Source organism: Coregonus clupeaformis, unplaced genomic scaffold, assembly GCF_020615455.1.
Source record: "Coregonus clupeaformis isolate EN_2021a unplaced genomic scaffold, ASM2061545v1 scaf3074, whole genome shotgun sequence".
NCBI lineage: Eukaryota > Metazoa > Chordata > Actinopteri > Salmoniformes > Salmonidae > Coregonus > Coregonus clupeaformis.
In genome coordinates, this window is record NW_025536528.1 from 22,818 (window position 1) to 43,192 (window position 20,375).

General features: G+C 41.9%; 1 protein-coding gene and 1 pseudogene across 1 annotated transcript; both read left to right on the plus strand.

Moving 5' to 3' along the window:
- Positions 1–1,210: 1,210 nt before the first annotated feature.
- On the plus strand, positions 1,211–6,127 carry LOC123489617 (annotated as a pseudogene).
- A 9,484-nt stretch (positions 6,128–15,611) lies between these two features.
- LOC123489618 (broad substrate specificity ATP-binding cassette transporter ABCG2-like) lies at positions 15,612–19,082 on the plus strand (the record flags this gene model as incomplete). Its single annotated transcript, XM_045220047.1, has 4 exons — positions 15,612–15,818; positions 18,393–18,455; positions 18,562–18,673; positions 18,929–19,082. Coding segments are annotated over exons 1-4 (526 nt in total), but the record flags the coding sequence as incomplete, so codon positions are not given.
- Between the last annotated feature and the right edge of the window lie 1,293 nt (positions 19,083–20,375).

The following is a 20,375-nucleotide window of genomic DNA, read 5'->3' on the forward strand; positions in this document are numbered from 1 at the left end:
CTATCTGATCGATAAAGTATGCGATTGCCTTTCAATAATTTCGTTTATCATTGCTTTGGCCAAGTGCAGCAGCAAGAAAGAGGGGTCCGAGGCTCCGAGGGTCGTCACTAGTTACCACATCCATAAGAGTCATAGTATGTCCCAAACCCCAACTATTATTTCTACAATTTATCTTCTTAAAATCAGGGACTTTAAACCTTACCCTAACCTTAAACACTGCTAACCTGTCATACCAAAAACCTTAAATTAAGACCAAAAAGCTATTTTTGTTTACATGAATTTTAGCCCATTTTGACTTTGTGGCTGTAAGTTAACTAGTGATAACCGGGTTCGAGGGAGGCGTAGATGTTTCCAGCATGCTGATTCGCGCGGCGCGGGGTGACAGCACAGTTCCTCTTGCTTGTTTGATAACGTTCAGACCTCAACACACGGACAATTTTGATTCATTTTAACTGTACGCTGTGCAGCTTTTTTTGCAACATATAGAATCCGTTGTAAACAGTTAAAGGTAAGAATACAACATTTTCTGCAGAGAAGATACCGAGAGAAATGTGATTGTTGTCCAAGGCTGGGAGATAGCTGCGCAAATCATGGCTTCTTTTGCTAGCTGCTGTTAGCATAGCTCTACCCTAGCAAAGGAGCTAAAAATACAGTCAAATTAGGAATACTGTATCTTCTATCCTTACTATGTAGTGTGATGAAATCAAACAGAAATCGTTGGCGAAACCATTAAGTTAACATTATGCACACAGCACTGCGCAGCTATCTAACTAGCCAAGCAGTGGTTTGTTTGGTTGCTTGTTAGTAAGCTAGCTTGTTCATTATGGGATATGGTGTTGCGTCATGCGCATTTGTCAAGTTTGTGTTGACATTAGCTAAATCTGCTGCCAGTAATGGACTAACATAGTCAATCATTATTATTTTTACAATCTAGGTATACTTTTGTGCATGCCTGTTAATGAGCCTTCTGAAAAATTTACTTCAAAATTAGATAACAAAAATAACAAAGTGCTGTTGACTGCTGGGTTCTAGTGTTCATGCTCTTTATCTGCACCAGTTACTAAAAGGTCGATAACTGCATTATTGTTCATTGATTCAGACTAATTTTCAGAATGCTTCAGGACAGTGGTGACGAAGAAAGAAGAAGACATGTAGGCTACACAGCAATTGAAGTATCCCGACACTTACAGCTTGGCATGTTAGACCAATGATGACTGAGGTCTTAAAACTGCACTGTGAGTTCCAAGTAACCTATCTTCAAATGTGGCTAGGTTCCATTATGAATAGAGGAAAAACATTTGATTTAATTAAGTAGGCTATTTCATGCATGTTCTGTTGTAAGGAGTCAGAGAGACACACAGGAAGATAGACAGAGAGAGACTGCATCAACAAACAGAAATATCAAACCAGAATTCATCCATTCCCGAGGCTGCGGTTATGTGTTATTACAACTGTAGACACACAGAGGACTTGTGTATTCTCTTGTTCACAGTGACATATTTGGAACTCAGCCACTCTGTAGCTGGCAGGAACACAGCAGGCCTAGGAAAGCTGGCTGATGTTTCCAAGGCCTAGTCCAACTCTTCTATTCAATTCCACAGCACCTATCTCGAGCGCTTGTTGACTTGACAGTCAATCTAATAGCTATCTATTCTTCTTCCCCAATTGTTAGCCTATTTGCAGTCCAGAAGACTCCACAGGTTAACCTGTGTGGCCGAATTGGCCAGAGGGTCTCCCCCGGCGAGGAGTCGGTCTACTGCTGTTTCGTTGCTGGATTGGTGACCAGGCTCAGCCTCCGCTCTCATCCACCTGGGACCGGTCGGGGGACCCAGGCCATCTGCGACAGAGGGGGTTCCTCCAGACAGCCCTAGTTAGTGTCCTGCCCCTCCCCAGGATGGTCCTCCCCCCTCCAACGGCCCCGCTTCCCACCTGGGCCTGCTGCGGGCCAGCAACACGCGCTTCGACCCAGACAGCATGTGGCAAGCCCACCACCTGGGACTCAATCGGCATCTGGGGACAACGCATGCACGAGCCCATCATGGACCTATCGCCCTCCATCAAGTACGGCAAGCCCATCCCCAAGGTCAGCCTGTCCAAGGTGGGCTCTGCTCCTGATCGACAGCCAGCGGAGGGAGAACGAGACCGCTTCCAGGTCTCTGAGATGACGACAATATCCTCTACTTTGCTGTGTTCGATCGGTCACTGGAGGGCCCTGCAGACTTCTGGAAACAAGTACATGGAGAAGTACATTGGTAAGTCATCTGGCTGGGTTTAGGATCTGTGTTTAGTCAGGGCATTGGTCTGTAGGACCTGTTTAGGGCCTAATGTCTGTGTGAATGGACTGGAGAAAAAATGCACTTCAATTAGAATTGAGTTTTTATCCTTTTTAACACTGAAATCTCTGTAAGAGGTCTGACTGTGACTATTGAGGATGGGGTAATGAATCCAAATTGATTGATTGAATGAGTTTTTGGTGTTATTTCAGGGATCTTGTAGCAGAGGAGGACAATCTGGGAAGTTATTCTTAATAAAACTGCATTCGCCGAACTGGACAAAGCCTTGGCAAGACACCTCCACTTCTTCCCTCATGGTAGGGGTCCATCTGTGATGTTATACGTCAAGGAATGTCGATAGAATGTCTCTGTACTGACAATGAGGCTAGACTGTACTGAGTTCATGTTTTTATGTTAAAATCTTAACCTACTTTGTAGCTAGAGTATTTAGATTTGCTAGTGTTGAAAAATGAACTAATAGTCTAACTTATTAATGTGGGACTGCTCTGCCAAGAGCTATGATGACTTAACCTATCCTAAATGGAGCTAATGTGAATTTTCAGTCGGTGCTTCAGTGCTGTGAAAGCTAAACATTAATAGCCAGGGTCACCTTTCTCAGACTGCAAAGCACAGGTTAGGACATGCATGTGGCAGACAATCATTCTAAACAAACATAACTCCACTGGATGCCCTGCAGAAACAGGGTCAGTTCCCTCTTGTAGTGCATGCACCCTTACAAGATACTGGATCAGAAGTTTACCTTCAGTTCCTTTGGCAGCCATTTTTTTGTAAAGGTCGCCTGAAGAAACGCAGATGGAAGCTAATCATAGAATGTCGACGTTTTCTCTGAGAAAGGCCTTAGTTTAACCGCCAAGATGGTGACAGGCAGTCAGTTTGAAAGCTTGAGTGTGTGGACAAAATGTCCCAGCCACGCACGGCATGAAATGTCCTAATATGCCCTGTGTGTGTGTGCATGTTATTTACGACAGCAGCGGAGCCAGCTAAGAGCTGGAGGCAGCAGGCACCCTTTTTTTGGAAGGAGGAAGAGGGGGCTAGATAATGGGAGAGTTCAGCGGGTCCTATCCTGTGGACTACTGGAAGGTTCCTCATCTTTCTCTTCCTCTCTCTCTCTCTCTCTCCTTTAGAAACTTAGTCATGAATATTTCAACAGTGTTTACACTTAGTTATTGGAAAGAGGCATTAGCCTAGAGCTCTCACCTATAGATTTGATCACCCATGGTGATAGTCCTGATGAGCGCTATCTGATTCTAAAGTATGCATGTCTCGTCACACTGCTGCTTTCTGTATTCTGCCATGACAGGCCCAGTGATACACTGGATTACGGACTGTATATATTATGTCACTCATTTGTAACTCTGACATTTTGTATGACACTGGTCAGAGATCCAAAGTTCCACACTGACTGTATGATAGTTGCTCTCATTCTTTTTCGTAACCCTAAAACAGTGTGACATGCATGTGTCTGACTCTCTCTCTCTCTACCTCTTCTTCAGCCATCCTTTTTTTAGACTAGTAACCTCCCCTCCCCTCTGTTCTCATGTTACCGGAGTATGACTCGAAGCGAGTGTGTGTGTCACGTGCCTGCTATGCTGTAAATGTGTGAGACTACATGTTGAGCATGTATTTGAATAATTCATTTTGTGTTTTGAAACAAATTTACCATATAAGGATAATTGTCATCTGTGTGTTGCTTGTTTTGCCTGTTAGTGTGTCTGGTCTTACAGGTTGTACACAGTGTGTTGTTACAGTGTGTGTGTGTGGTCTTCAGATGCATTTCCCCCTCTGACGTGTTTCCCTCTACTTCCTGGTGTTGAAGTGGTGAGCGGCTGGCTCCACGCCCTACAATGGCCTAGCTTAGGACAGTATAGAGCTGGTGGTGGGCAGCGTGGGGAAGTTCTTCGCCCATGCTCCGTGCGATGGCCAAGGCCCTCAAACTCACCTCGGACCACACCCAGAGGGGACGGAGAAGGAGAGGTACGGCAGATATCCAGACTCACAAAGACTTGATCTAAGTTATTCATTTGTTGGGGGCTGTAAAGTTAGTAGTCACAGTAGGCATGCTTTATCCATCAAATTGGACACTAATAAATGTGCTAACCTGGATTAAGATCGATACTATAAATTCATAACAATTATCCGTAAGTCATTTAGCCCCTCTCCGTGCTTTAAAACCCCCTGTCTGTCTCTGTACCTCCAGGATAAAGAAGAGCGGTGGCTGGGTGACCTGGAACAGTCTGGGGCAGCCCCCACGTCAACGGCAGGCTAGCCATGACACGCGCCATCGGGGACTTTGACCTCAAGAGCACGGGGTGATCGCTTCGAGCCGAGACCAAGGAATATCAGTGGTGGCTGCCTGATCACCCACTTCCAGAGAAATGCTCTACCATGCAGTGTCAGTGTATACATCTCCAATGACACTCTATTCCCTATGTAGTGCACTGCTTTTGACCTGGACCTAGAAAAAACGCGACAATTATCGGTACCAACCCGAACCGACCATTTATGGAGGACATAATACGTAAGAAGCCGTTACTAGAGGAAGGTGACGCTTTGAAATAAAATAACTGCTAATATGGCTATTGCTAAATAGGACAGTGATGGCCACAACACTGAAAGTAGAAAGTAGCAGTAGTTTTAAGGGTAATGTAAAAAAGTAACTGGTGCAAATTGTTATAACTTATCATTCAATTTATTGTTATCAATGATAATTCAGTCAATTTATTGAGATATGGATTGTTGTCCATATTGTCCAGCTCTACCAGAACCTATATAGTGTATTCATTTTTGACCAGATCCACACAGGGCTGGACAAAGTAGGCCACTGTATGGGGAATAGGTTGGATTTAGCCAGTGTCTGTCTCAGTTTGACCTCTAGCCCCCAAGGTGTTTTCGGTCACTGGGAAAATCTGAAATGATTCTCAAAGGATTCCCGTTTAGTCCACAAATGTTTGCTCAGAACAATGGAGGGATTCTGTAATGACAGATTAAGCTCTGAAGGGCAAATGTGTTTCTTTATCACTGGAGCCTGTCTGGCTTTTAGTCTCTGGCTTGTGTCATGGTCTGTCTGTAGATGTCTTGACAATAAGGTATTAACTTTGCCTTATATATATTATATTTTTATTCTGTTTTTTTAGCTTGCATCCGTTCACGACTCGTTCCTGGCGCTGACCACAGATGGCATCAACTTCATCATGAACAGCCAGGAGATCTGTGATGTCATCAACCAGTGCCACGACCCCAAAGAGGCCGCCCAGAGGATCTCGGAGCAGGTAGGGGTGGTCACTTTAAACCACCACAGCACCTAGGGCAGCTTTTTCAAGTCTCGGTCCTCGGGACCCCCAAGGGGGTGCATGTTTTGGTTCTTTGCCTTTTACTACCAGCTGATTCAAATGATCAAAGCTTGATGATGAGTTTATTATTTGTATCAGCTGTGTAGTATTTGGGGCAAAAAACTAAATGTGCACCCCTTAAACTCGTTGAGAGTTTGGGAAACCTGACTATCCAAACAGCTGCACTGCCTTTGAAATTATTGAAGCAGAGATATTTAATGTAAGTCTAGCAAATGAATGAGTTCAATGGAACTCCATGGCACTGTATAATAATCTTTATGGATTTCGTCAAATAAATGTCCTGGCTGTTCAAAGAAACTATTAAACATTGAGACAAATGTTAATTATTGGTGGCGGTGTCTCTCCTCTCCCAGGCGCTCCAGTACGGCTCAGAGGACAACAGCACCATCTTCGTGGTTCCCTTCGGAGCCTGGGGGAAACAGAAGAGCTCAGAGACCAGCTACTCCTTCAGCCCGCAGCTTGTCCAGCGGCCGCTGGGCCTAAACAGGTGGACCCCGGGTCGTCAGAAGGACTAAGTTGCCCCTAGACACTGATCTGAGTGTCAGTTTATGTTTCCACATCCCTAATGGTGAAGGTTGGGGCTTGGGGAGTGTAATCTGATCTGAGCTCTGTGCTTATGGATAACTTTGATCTGAAGGGAAGGGGAATGGGAGGGAGATTCCTGTGGACCTTATCGATGTGCAGTCAGTCTCCACACAGGGGAGGGACTCGTTCAAGACATGCAGGGGGAAAAGCACAGCTAACCGAGAAGCGATGCCTTAGGAACAATGACATGTCATTGTTCAGATAATAATACCTAGTTTTGAGCCTGTTCTACAGAAAGGCTGTTGACTCATTATGTACACTTAACAAGGAACACGTCCTTTTCACATCCTCCAAAATCGCCAGCCTATTCCCTATGTATTGCACTACCTTTGACCGCCAAACTACATAGGGAATAGGGGTGCCGTTCGGACGCAAAACAAGGTTGCAGTAGAACCATCGACTTGGTGGAGCTTGAAGCCTAAGAACTTTTGTACGTTGTTCTTCATTACGTGCAAGTGAGTTAGCATCGTTACCATTAAGGCAAACCAGACATTATTAGCTTTGTCTGTTAAGACTTGGGGGAAATGCTTCTTACTTGCATGTCATGGAGAATGTTTTTTGGTAGGAAGTTATTCTGAGAAATCAACAACGCACTTTTTTTATTTCCAGATGATATTTAACTAATTTTGTTTTCAATACGTCTGTAATTCATCCGTTGTACTTGTTAGGTGGATATCTCTGTTGCTGAGGTGCTTCTTTGTTTTGTTCTGAACAACCGTTTTAAAGTATGTTGTCTCTTAGCGTGAAGCACTTGTCAGTGTTGAGTTCCAGGACAAACTTCTCAGAATGGGGATTTTGGGTACAGTAAGGCACTGCTTATAGTACAGGGTTATCATTGACCAATATGTACAAATTCATATTATCCATCTAATAGGAAAACGCACACACACACACTGCAGTCAAGGCGTGTTAAAAGAAACACCATTTGAATCTCTGCATTTCTATAATTTTAGCATGGTAGAAGGAAAAGATGTGAGTTTAGATACTGTAATACACAGAGAAAGAGAGCCAGCCAAATTTTAACATTTTAGTCATTTAGCAGACGCTCTTATCCAGAGCGACTTACAGTTAGTGAGAGAGTGCATACATTTTTTTTTTTTCATACATACAAATGATGGCAAAAGCCCAAAGTCTTGTAATAGATGGGCATATGGAATGGAATGTGTTAGTTCTCCCTGTTCTACAATCATATTGGGCCTTGTGAGCCACAGAATGCATTGATACCCCAGTTGCACAAGCCTTAAAGATGCAGTCCTAGATCTTAAGCACTTATAAATGTGTAACATATTGTACGATGACGTAGTACACAATTGTGCAGTCTTCAGTGACCCGTTTTGGCTCGTGACCAGTACTTCAAAACTACTGGGTGAAATTATACCAAAGCCTTGAGCATCATTTTAAGGTAGAACTATAGAGAATATCTATTGAGCTGTGTTCTAATGGTACTTAGTAGTTTAGTGTAAACACAGTTCGTGGTCATTTGGCTTGAAAACGACTTCAACCCATAGCATTCCAAATTATTAACTTTATTGACAACAAACAGGTCAAACAACTTAACGCGGGAGAGCTTTTTGTTGATTTTGGTGATAGGGACTTGGAACAACAGAAGAAAGTTTTAAAATGGTGTATATCTGATAACCATACTGGCATTTAAGATGTTCTCAACTTGGGTACAAGTAATTTGTTTTTTTGTGAGTTTTGTACATAGTTATATTTATGTATATGTTTTGATTGCAGGAAAACCGTCAAAAGTGTAATATTTTTAAGTGTTACAATTCAAATATATTAAAAATTGCTTACTTACTAGTAAGTTTACTACTAGTTTGTTCCATATGCTCTAGTTGTTCAATTGAAGTGGCTAAAGTATCACTTGTATTGCACTTGTAATCAAATATGCTTTTTCAGTGAACCTTATATGCAACAATGAACAAAGCAGACATCTAACCAACAAATATCTGATATGTGAATGTCTGTTTTAAAAGGCCGCCAGTGACTCAAATGCAAAAAGTTGTAGTACAACTTGATCTAAAAATCTACAGCACAAACAGTGATCGAAATTAATGTGATGAAGCTATCCACATCTTGACTGTAATTCACATGGATATCTCCCTTTATGGTGCTTACAGGTTGTTATAAATAATGTAACGCCTGCGTTGATGTGCATTAAAACCACAGTTGTAATTTTTGCTCTCTTTCCATGTCAGGAATACTTAAGCTATACTGTTACATATTACTGTGAATGTGAGTATATACAATCCATGAATGTATCTATCCACCATTTTAGGTCTTCCTTGTACACAGTTTGTTTATGATTGTCTGTTCTCTCACGATGTGAACATCTATTTATCCTCTGTTTGTAATAAGTATTTGTTTCCTCTGAGTTCTCATAATTAAAATCTATCATGCTATGTTTCTCACCAGACTTCACACTTGTTTGTTGGTTTTATCATGTATGTATTTTTACTTCGGATTGTTCATGTTGTATACTGTAGTGCAGGATCATCAACTAGATTCAGCACGCCGAGACAATTTCTTTCGTGAATGGATGGTCGGGGGCCTGAACATAATTACAAATAATTTGGTGACTCAAATTGACATAAGAAGCCCAAACAGATATGTTTGACTCAAAACCTTGCTTACATTTGTATACGATCACGTCTTTGTATTATGCGTGGGAATACTTGGGAACAGATTTCTTCAATTAAAATCACTTGAAGCTGTTTTACTATTATGTTCAACAATGAATAAAATAAAAAAATATATTTTTTTGCCCAGAAAACTTTGGGTAGCCAAATATAACCACCGCCAGTTGGGGAACCCTGCTGTAGTGTATGAAACCATATTCATCTGAAGCTCTGTGCCTGTTCCTTTCAACTCTTCTGTTTCTACTAGACATGTCTAGTTCTAGTACATGTTGTACTGTCTTAATGGACTGTCACTCCTATTCTCACATGCCGATGATGTCCATGTGGTCTACAGTTGAATATTTATCCAAATAAATAATAAAATATGATTTTTTTTTCTTCTTAATTTGTTTACATTTTCCAACGTTCTTCTCCAGTAGATGTCACTATTGTAGCTGGTGACATGAGTGTCGATTGGAACCTTTGAAACTGGGGAGGTTGGAATCTCTTGACAAGAAACTATGGGCGGTGGGAGAAATGAGCAGGTTGTAATCAATAGTCAAGCCCAACTGCTGTACCTGGAAAAAATGATCCGGCAACTACAACCCATCAGTTTCTCAGCAGGAGTCTTCATGACATTTTATTAAGTAATCTCATCCTACAGGTGTATCTTAATTTGATCACTTTTGTTGCTGAGAATTTTCCTGCACTGTAGGAAATGAAGATTAGCTTTGTAATTTACATAAATTCACTGAAAAGCCACACTAACCCACAGTTATATTAACGGAATTGCCCTTTTCATGTAGCTTACTTCTGGCCAGCTAATAACTACAGATCAAGAAACATGGTATAAATGTTCAAATCTTGTTTCTGTAGGATTATTTTTTGCTGCGACCAACATAGTTCAAATTAAGATCCTACATTTGTAGGTTATGGAAGGTTCACATTCACCTGTGCCTCATTCGTCGTCAGATGTGTATCAAAGTTGATGAGGGTGGGAACGCTTCTAGGTAAGGTGTACATTGGCGTGCGGGCTCGCCTCATGTATGCACGCTGCATCAGTTAGTCGCACGAATGCTCATGAAAATCCTGGTTTGTTTTGTCAGGGAGTGCCTCTTGCATATCCCTAGCACTTTGTACCAAATATAGAATATCTCCACTAAACAACTTGTTTTATACAACTGCTATATCCTTTTGTCAATGAAATAGATGTTATGACCCCCTCAAGCTATTTGTTGTGTTACCTTTATTATTTTATAACTTTATGTAAGCTACTTTTACAAGTCACGTCTCACTTCACTACTTGTATAACAGTCATCATAATTTGACGTAGCACATTTTTATAAATCCTACTGTATATAATACATCTCATATAAAGTTTTTATTGATTTTTTTCCCCTTAAACTTTTTATTACTACTTGTTATTTTGGACTTTGTATTGGCATTTGATTCTTGATTGATATTGATATTGTACTGAATTGTTGATTCTTGATTAATATTGATATTGTACTGAATTGTCGAGGAGCGTTAGCGAGTAAGCGTTTTACTACTGTTTACACCTGTATCCAAACAACTTTGATTAGATTTTGATTCCATCCTCATAGTCTCCGGTAAAAAAAATTTTTTTTTACTTGATGAATTTGTTCTGAATTGAAATATCAACAACAATTTGATTGGGGAAACTGGTTATTTTTCCATTTGCCCTTTTTCAAAATGTTATGAAATTCTGATGGACTGTTTCATAATTTTCATAACCTGGCGTTATGAAACTGCCTATGAATTGATTGATGATTTCCGACTGTAACTGGGAAGTATTTACTTTCTTATACCTTACCTTACCCTCCCTTTCCTCGTATCAGCTAAACCCATGTTTACACAACCACCATAAAAGGCTAACCAGAAAATAAGAGCTCTCCAAGTCACAAACACAAACACACACACCACAGGACAAATATCCACCCTTGGTCCCTCCTTGTATTATACGAACAGTCTCTCCACCGTACAACAGAAGTTGCATGACAAATAGTCCCTTTCCATGTCTGAGATATGTGATGTCGTGAGAGCTGTCATAATGCAGACAAACTGTGGCTCCAGCTCTCTCTGCATGTTTATTAGCACGAATTGTCATCAGTCACGTTTCCTCTTCACTAAACAGACAGCTCATTCCTGAGCAAAAGTATGAGGTGTTACCCTGAGTCAACGTAGTTGGCCCTTTCCATTACTAGTTTGTGGTGTTGACTGTGAAGGACTGCGTTCCAGACATCTCTTACTTTATTGGTGTGTGATACTCTGGATGTGTTTGTTTATGAAGTGTAGAATAGGAAAATGTTGTTTTGTCTTTATGAAAGATAGAAATGAATATGTGGGATTACTGAAATGTTTTGAAGCGATTGCTTCACAGTAGCAGATGTTAGGGGTACAGCGAAATTGTGTTACTATAGCGCCTAATAATGCAGCAAAAATGTCTGACAAGTAGGCCTACACAAATAATAATCCAAAACAAAAAATCACGAATGTCAGAACGAATCCAGTTGACAATCCAAATAACACTGAATCAGTAATCCAAATACAATCTATGCGTAATATACCCAAAAAATATATAGACCTAGGCTCCTTAGAATAATATGTAGAACTACAGCCAGTCAGGGCCGGAAACGTGTGGCGAGGCCAGGCGGCATTTACCACAGCACTTTTCAATCAGGTGTGGCAGCAACTGATTTAGTTTAATAAAATATATCGACGCACAGCATTAAAAATAAAAAAATGTTTCTATGTCCTTCATATCGGAGTGCTGCTGCTGCGCTTTGCATGTCTTGACCAATCAGATTCACGAAAATCGCACGTAGCGCGCGCGGGCACAACGCATATATCTTAAGGCCGCGCTCTCTACTTTCCTCCGGTATTTAGCAAGCGTGATAACACATCACTCCCTACACAAGCAAAAACTCTTACATAAATGCCGACACAAGCAAAAACTATAACATAAATGTAGCAGTCTAAACACCTAAACATTAGTGATCTGACATGGTGTATTGCATGGAAACGGAGACTATTTTTCAGTCTTATCAACTGTAGACTAGGCTACTAACAACAACAGCTGCATAGTCTAGTCTACTATGCGCCCTGTCCCTCTGGCCAAGGTAAACGAAGCGGTATTAAACGTTGTATATGTATATCCCATCTGTTTGTGAGAAAATGTGAATGGGATTACATTTGGTTTATAGGCTATTCAAACCTGGGTGACTAGGCTATCTAGACTTTTCGATCCAAAATGATGAATTAATAAACTGACATAGACTGTGAATTCATGTTTAATTAGGCCTACCGTTGGGCAGGACTACACGATGCAAACCTGCATAAAGCAAGCTCAGCCATGTGAGTTTTTATTGTCCAATCATGTTGCTTTCTCTGTGTCTGTGTATAGGAAACCCCCACTAGTCCTTCTTTTAAAAATGTAATTAATGTATAATTAATTTGAACAAGTACAAGGTTGCTGTAGTTTGACAGGGTTTTCTTCCTTCCCAAGGCCAGAAGTTTTTCCAGGAGTTTTTAAAAACCATTTGACATGATTAGAAAAACTATTGTCCCATCATATCCATATTAAACCTTTTTTCAACAGATGAATCACGTCATACAATATAAGGTCCGGAGTTTTACCTTGTTAGGTTCCAGATCAGGAGAAACTAAGGGCCCCAGATTTTTCGGCCACACCACTCTGGGACCTGTGGTGCCACCTCTGACAGCAGTAGATCTATTACAGTGAGCTATGTCGAGAATCCAGTGTATAAATAATAAACAGTGTAACAAAATGTAATCAATGTAAAGTATTAGGCGTAGATATATTAGAATGAGCTATGAAATAATACAATAGGTCTATATGAATACACAGTGTGACAAACAGTATAAAATATAGTAATTTGTATACAGTCGTTTCGATTTGTTTTATTTTCTATTGAAATCCACTTAAATTAAATGTTATTCACAGTCCTGAAATATCAGTTTGATATGATCTCAGTCATTGGGGTTGTGCTCTAGATAGGAGTGAGGGCAATTGAAAGAGATGGGGGTTCTATTGAAAAATGTGGCAATAATTAAGAAATGTTTAAGAAATGTTTATTTGCCAATGCTTATTTGCCAATGTCATTGTTGAACCATTCATGCACACACTTTGCACAATTTAACCACATGGCTTTGAGAAATCAGTTAGAGGAGGCGCGCATACTGTCATAGGGAAGATCTGAATTATATAATCTTCGCGTCCTCTCTCCTCGCCTCCTTCTCAAAATCCATTGGATGACAAAGCCAGAGATCCCGCCTCTCTGACCTTCTCCTCCAATGGGTTTTGAGAAGGAGGCTGAGAGAGGAGCAAAAAGATATATTGAGATTTGTCCATAACCACTCTTTTATAAAACACCGGTAGTATAAATTCATTGGCCAAAGCGGATCTTTGGTTACACGCGTGGCTTGTCTCCGTTCTTGCAGAGTATAAGACAGGAGAGGACCGTAGCAATTTCAAAGTTTACAGGAGGGTATGTATTCGTTTTGCATGATATTTTCAGATTGGATATATTTCATTTTAGGCTACATTTGCTAAATTGTAGGCTAAATGCCTCATAACGTTGACGGGATCCTCCTCGTGCATCCTTTTGTAACATCCTGCTTCTATATAAAAAATATAGCTGGCGCCGATTCAAGTTTTGTAAATGACCTCACTCCAGTGCAATGCATGCGTGTTTGGTAAAAGAAAACATTGAATTCTTTGACCAGTTTTGTACAATTCAATATTGTTGTTTACTTTACGTCTAGGAAATGAAGGCTACAAAAAAATTCACCAGAAACAACCTACATAGTCATCCATGCATTGCATTCCCAGTTGAACAATTATGGTCACCCATTCAAACCATTCAGAAATCACATTACCAAGAAGGCCTACGAGTATTCCTCATCATAGGAAAAATGTGTCTGTATTTCTCGTATATAATCTGTCAAGTCTTGCTTACTCTTGTTATAACAGCACTTGTTAGAAAAGTCAGTAAGAAAAGCTTATAAATGTGCATGGGTATCTTCATTCATGGTAAAACAGAAATATATAATATTCAAGTAGCCTAGGCTATGATATACATTTGTAGCAATTATGCTAAGAGAGGGTGGTAAAAAAGTAACCACAATGAATGTACCTATGGAAAGTGGTCCAACTAACTAACTGTCAACGCAAGTCTGCTCATTGGAGGAGGAACTGTTTTCCAGTGCCTATACATTCCTATTGGATTAAATAGATTCAATTATTGGTTTAATTTGACTTCAACAAGCATATCCCAGAGCAGAGGTATTTAGAGTGGTTTAATGTATTTATAACTGCATTTGAAAGCGATGGGGTGTCTCCTCTCTCTCTAGCTTCTCTCTATTGCTTCTCTCTCTGTCTCTCGCTTCTCTCTCTCTCTATGTACCAGACCACCACAAAGTTCTCATGACACTCATTTGGACTGATCCTAATTAAATGTGCTCAGATATGCAGACAATGTGCCCAATGTTTCCACTTCTCCACATCTAAATGTATGGCGTAATGATAATGTTTATCCTCACTCTCTTCCTTAAAAGTGCTTCGGTAACTTTGTCTGAAGTTTGTCTCTACAGTATATCCCTCCCTTACTTGAAGCGTCTCAGATACATACACCAAAGTATGTCCTAAAAGCATCAATAAAACACATTCAAAGTCCTGCTGTTTATCCACTCTAAATCTCAAATCAAATGACACCCTATTTATTCCCCCATACAGTAGTGCACTACTTTAGACCAGAACCACTTTGATCAGAAGTGTTCTCAATCATCAAGTTTGCAGGCGCCACAACAGTGGTAGGCCTGATTTACCAACAACGATGAGACAGCCTGTAGGGGAGGAGGTGAGGGCCCTGGCGGAGTAGTGCCAGGAAAATAGCCCCTCCCTCAACGTCAACAAAACCAAGGAGCTGATCGTTGACTTCAGGAGACAGCAGAGAGGCACGCCCCCCATCCCACATCGGCGGGGCCGCAGGGGAGAGGGTGAAAAGCTTCAAGTTCCTCGGCGTGCACATCACTAACAACCTGAAATGGTCCATCCACACAGACAGTGTGGTGAAGAAGAGCGCAACAGCCCTTAAGACTCCTAAGACCCAACAGCTTGGCCCCTAAGACCCAACAGCTTGGCCCCTCCTGGTTGTATCACCTCCTGGTACAGCAATTGCACCATCCGCAACCGCAGGGCTCTCCAGACGGCCTGCCCTCCAGGACATCTACAGCACCCGGTGTCACAGGAAGGCCAAGAAGATCATCAAGGACCTCAGACACCCGAGCCACGACCTGTTCAACCGCTACCATCTAGAAGACGGAGACAGTACAGGTGCATCAAAGCTGGGACGAGAGACTGAAAAAAGCTTCTATCTCCATGCCAACAGACTATTAAATAGTCACCACTAGCCGGCCTCCACCCAGTACCCGCCCTGAACTTCAGTCACTGTTACTGGCCGATATTTCTTAATTCCTTTCTTTACATTTTTGGGGGATTTGTGTGCATTGTTAGGTATTACTTTACTGTCGGAGCTAGAAATAGCATTTCACTGCACCTGTGATAACATCTGCAAAGTATGTGTACGCAACCAATAAAATGTGATTTGAGTAGTGCACTACATGAGGGAAATAGTGTATCAATTTCAGACCTATCCCTTGTCCAATCCCCACAGGTCTCACCCCTGCAGATGATGACCGATCGAGGCCAATCACATCAGCGTTGCCATGACTGAGGACCTCACGTCCACCAATGGGACGCCTAGGACCAAGGTCATGACCAGCAGCACCACGGTGGAGCTGAACAAGCTGCAGCCCCGGGGCTCCACGGTCAGCTTCCACAGCATCCAGTACAAGGTGAAGCTGAAGACTGGACCGCTCTGCAAGAGGAAGAACACTGGCAGGGAGATTCTGGTGGACCTCAAGTGAGTGGAGTTGGTGGATCCTTTGGTCTCATGTACACACAGACAACAGCAGACAGACACACACTTTCAAAGATGCACACACACTCGCATGTATTCTACACACAGGCTTCCACCTTGAAACATGCCCAAACACACAAGTTCTAGTGATACTAATTGACTAGTGGATGATTAAAGTGAGTTTGATCACATCCATGCACACATGCACCATTAACACACAGTCCTGTGTGGCTCAGTTGGTAGAGCATGGTGCTTGCAATGCCAAGGATAAGGGTTTGATTCCCGCTTAGAATACCCATATGAAAAAATGTATACACGCACAAGTGTAAGTCCCTTTGGATAAAAGCGTCTGCTAAATGGCATACATTGAGTACGGTTACATGCACACATTAATGTGATTATTGTGGATAGTCAGACTAATATAATAGTTTGATTAAAATGCTTTGCAAGAAGAACGATTTCCCTAATAATCCTCGTTAAATGGACACATCTGAAATCAGGCTACCTGATGGCACTCTGATAAATGCAGAAAATCGGCAATCAAAATAAACGTTCTACCACAGCGACCATGTTATTTTTTTGGAATAATATTTTATTGTGAGTTATATAAAGTTTGTATGTGAAAACTACTTCTAAGACTTATACATTCAGTTGTTCCAAACTCACTTCACTGGCGCTAAAGAGGAGGCTCGCTCGGCTGGTGCTAGCATGCGCAGATCAATACACCGCTGGAACGCCGATGAAGGTGTTTACATGTCCTAATAATTCAAAAGATTGCTCAGAAAACCAGGTGTTTTAATTGCCATATGCTTACTTTGATTTTGACCTTACGCCGATTTAAGATAAGCAGAGTAAGGTGTTTACTGACTATTTCATAATCTGCCTACTGCCATAATCAGTTTAATATCAAATTATTACTGTGCATGTAAACATACTCAATAACTAGCTACAATAACACACACACGCCAAAATGCTAGTGGACCTGAAGTCAATATACACTTTGACCACCCAATTACATTTGGTGATTATGAAGTTAGCTAATTCGATGTGGATTTATTGGCAGATACACCTCATTTCTCGCTCTGTGTTGAGCTTGTTTTTTTATGTCTTTCTTGGTACAGCCTCAGTGTATTCCTGCCCACCACCCCCACCCCTTTACTAGTGAATTAAGGGAGTGTTATTGATGGATCTAACTCAATTATAGGAATTCAGTTTGCTGTCTCTCTAATGCTCATGAAGAGGTTTTAGATGTGTGTGTGTGTGTGTGTCAGAGAAAGCGTGAAAGTGAAGTGAGACAAAAAGGGAGAGAGATCATTAACACAAATTGACAAAACATACAGGCCTCTCCATTTGAGATTAGGGTTAGCATGCTCAGACCACAATGAACAATAGCTCAGCGGAAAATTCTGTCATTTTTTCTGACGGCATTAAATGTACTTGACATTTCCCAGGGAGGAATGCATAATTTCACACAAGTTTGGGCCGTTTCCCTAGTGTTAATTATATGATATTAACCATGGTTTCTTGCGTATAATCTCTTTGATGCACTGTGGAGCAGGCTGCCAGGGAACCAAATTAAATGCTGTCACGTGATTCTACCCTGCAAGCCTTTATAATTCAGTGTTTTAATTCAGTTTTTATATTACAGATGCTTTTTTTATACCAATTGTGCAACTGTTCTTTGTGGAATCAGAAGATTTGATCCTGGATTCTTGTTTTGGACCGTTATACAATGCTATAGATTATTTTCTCCGATTGTTGGAGGTCTTTGGGGTCGCCGTATTCATTGTGCTGTTTGAATCGGTTATATTTGTGAGTCTTTTATTCATTAGAGAACCAAACCTCCTCCTTTTCACACTGTCACTCTTGTGATTCATCCGTATGTATGACTAAGCTATGTGAGACAATATTTACACATCAAAATCACAAGCCCTTGACACTTGATAAACGCGCTGGACTGGCTTGATAACTTTTACCGTATGTAATGGTTTGATAAGACATTTGTGTAACATTGTGAGTATAGAAAGTAGATGACAAAATTACTTGAATGGGTGCTATAAACCTCTCATAAGCATGTCATAAGGTGCTATAAATCCAGCATTATGTTTGATGTTGTAAATTCTATCCTATAATTATTGGTCCTTAATCAGCTTTTCACAAGTCTGAAAGTGATTTATGGAGCAAAACACTTCAAAGTTAAGATGAAATCAACTTATTTCCTTTTCAAAGCCACAATTCCATGAGTGCAGACCTTTTTATGTTATTGATTTAATGTTATGTTCATCTAGCTTTGTTTGATTAACTTAGTCCAACAGTTTGAAATGCATATGAATGACTCAGTTGTGTGTGTACAAATTTCCAAATCCATTTTACTGATTTGCAACTCTGAACTGAAGGCCTATACTGTTCTTGATTTTTGTAACTCTTTCATAATTTTTTTCCCTATACATTAGAATACAGTGCTACACTTCTCATTTGTATAAAAAATGATGTTACACAATGTGAGCTTATTATGCTAAATATGTGGAAGGCTTCAGTGCATCTTAAAATATCTGATGTGTTTTTGTTGTCTTGCAGTGGCATCATGAGACCAGGCCTAAATGCTATTCTAGGACCCACTGGAAGTGAAAGTCCTCGTGAGTATTTTGTTGATGAGACCAGTTTATCTTGAAGGCATTATGTTGCTTGTTACAAAAAAAGGTCCCACAGGTTGCCATAGTGATCATTGATCTAACGTTATGGTTAGGTTCCTGGACGTTCTAGCAGCCAGGAAGGACCCCTCTGGTCTCTCAGAGGTGCTGATCGACGGGGCACCACAACCACCCAACTTCAAGTGCCTCTCCGGCTATGTTGTCCAGGTAAGTCTATTGGCTACCTGTTGGACTGCCCTATCACGACATATTGTGATCATACCCTGTTTCTCCTCATTTCTTTACCTAAATAGATGATGTATTGTGTCCATAACGAGACCATGGCACAGTAAGAAGAGCATATTCGGAGGAGATATGTACAACAAAACTCTAGGGTCAAACAGCAGAAGAATAACAGTCTAGCTACAGTCTTTTTTCACCCCAGTCAGTGACCTTTGACCCTTGTCTCTGTGACCTCACCAGGACGACGTGGTGATGGGGACTCTGACGGTGAGGGGAGAACCTGCGATTCTCTGCAGCGCTGCGTCTGCCCGCTCCGTGCCCCAGAAAGAGAAGGAGGCCAGGGTCAACAACCTCATCACTGAGCTAGGCCTCACCAAGGTGGCCGGGCTGGACGGTATGTTGGAACATAGATAGAATGGAAATGTTGAGACAACTGTTCAGGACTGCATTCATAATAGTATTATGAGATTAAATGCAGTTTAATATGATCTCTATGGTCAAACCATCCACAGTATTCTCCCTCCACTATATACACTGAGTATACCAAACATCAGGAACACCTTCCTAATATTGAGTTGCACCACCCCCCTCCCTTTTGCCCTCAGAACAACCTAAATTCGTCAGGGCATGGACTACAAGGTGTCGAAAGCCTTCCACAGGGATGCTGGCCCATGTTGACTGCAATGCTTCCCACAGTTGTGTCAAGTTGGCTGGATGTCCTTAGGGTTGTGGACAATTCTTGATACACACGGGAATCTGTTGAGCGTAGAAAAACCCAGCAGCGTTGCAGTTCTTGACAAACTCAAACTGGTGCGCCTGGCACCTCTACCGTACCCGTTCAAAGGCACTTCAATCTTTTGTCTTGCCCATTCACCCTCTCTCGTCGGCCCCAGTCAATGCTAGGCACCCGGATGGATTTGGACTGTTCTCCCCACAACAGGGTAGCATAGAGGGGGTTACAAGTAGAGAGAGATTGGAAACTCCCCTTACAAGCTCACCAGTGTACTCATACCTACTGATGAGCCTGGTCTTTTACTGGGCAGGTTGATAAGAAATGTCCCGTAGCTCCCCAATACAGACAGCTCTTAGTGTTCCGTCTGTGGAGCGCTCAGCAGGAGACAATCTAGCCCTGCCCAGTTGCATGGGCTCCCGGAGGAGGCGAGTCGGCAGCCCTCTGTGATCTCCCGGGAGAACTTCGGGTGACACCGGACTCTCTCTGAAATGATTTCCGGGATTTCGGGATTCCTCGGGGCGAGGTTGGGTGAGGGACGAGGGAGGGAACAGACCCCCTCTCCCTCCTACGGTCCGGGCCGCCCATCGATCCGGATGGTCAAGGTTATGAGGGAGTCGAGGTCCATGGGCAGCTCCGGGCTGCGAGCTCGTCTTTAATCACATCCGATAATCCGTGAAGGAGCGTGTTGAACAGGGCTTCCGGGTTCCAGGCACTCTCAGCCGCTAACGTGCGAATATCCACCGCGTAGTCTGCCACACTACGGGAGTCTTGACGTAGTTGGAGCAACTTACTAGCAGCCTCTCTCCCGGACAACGGAGAATCAAAACACTTTTCGTACCTCCGCCACAAACTCCTCCAGACTGAGGCAACGGCGTAGCGCTCCAGAGGAGGTAAGCAAGGTTCTCGGGACACCGGGTAGGCTGGGAAGGAGGCGCTGCTGATGGCGGGGTTGCT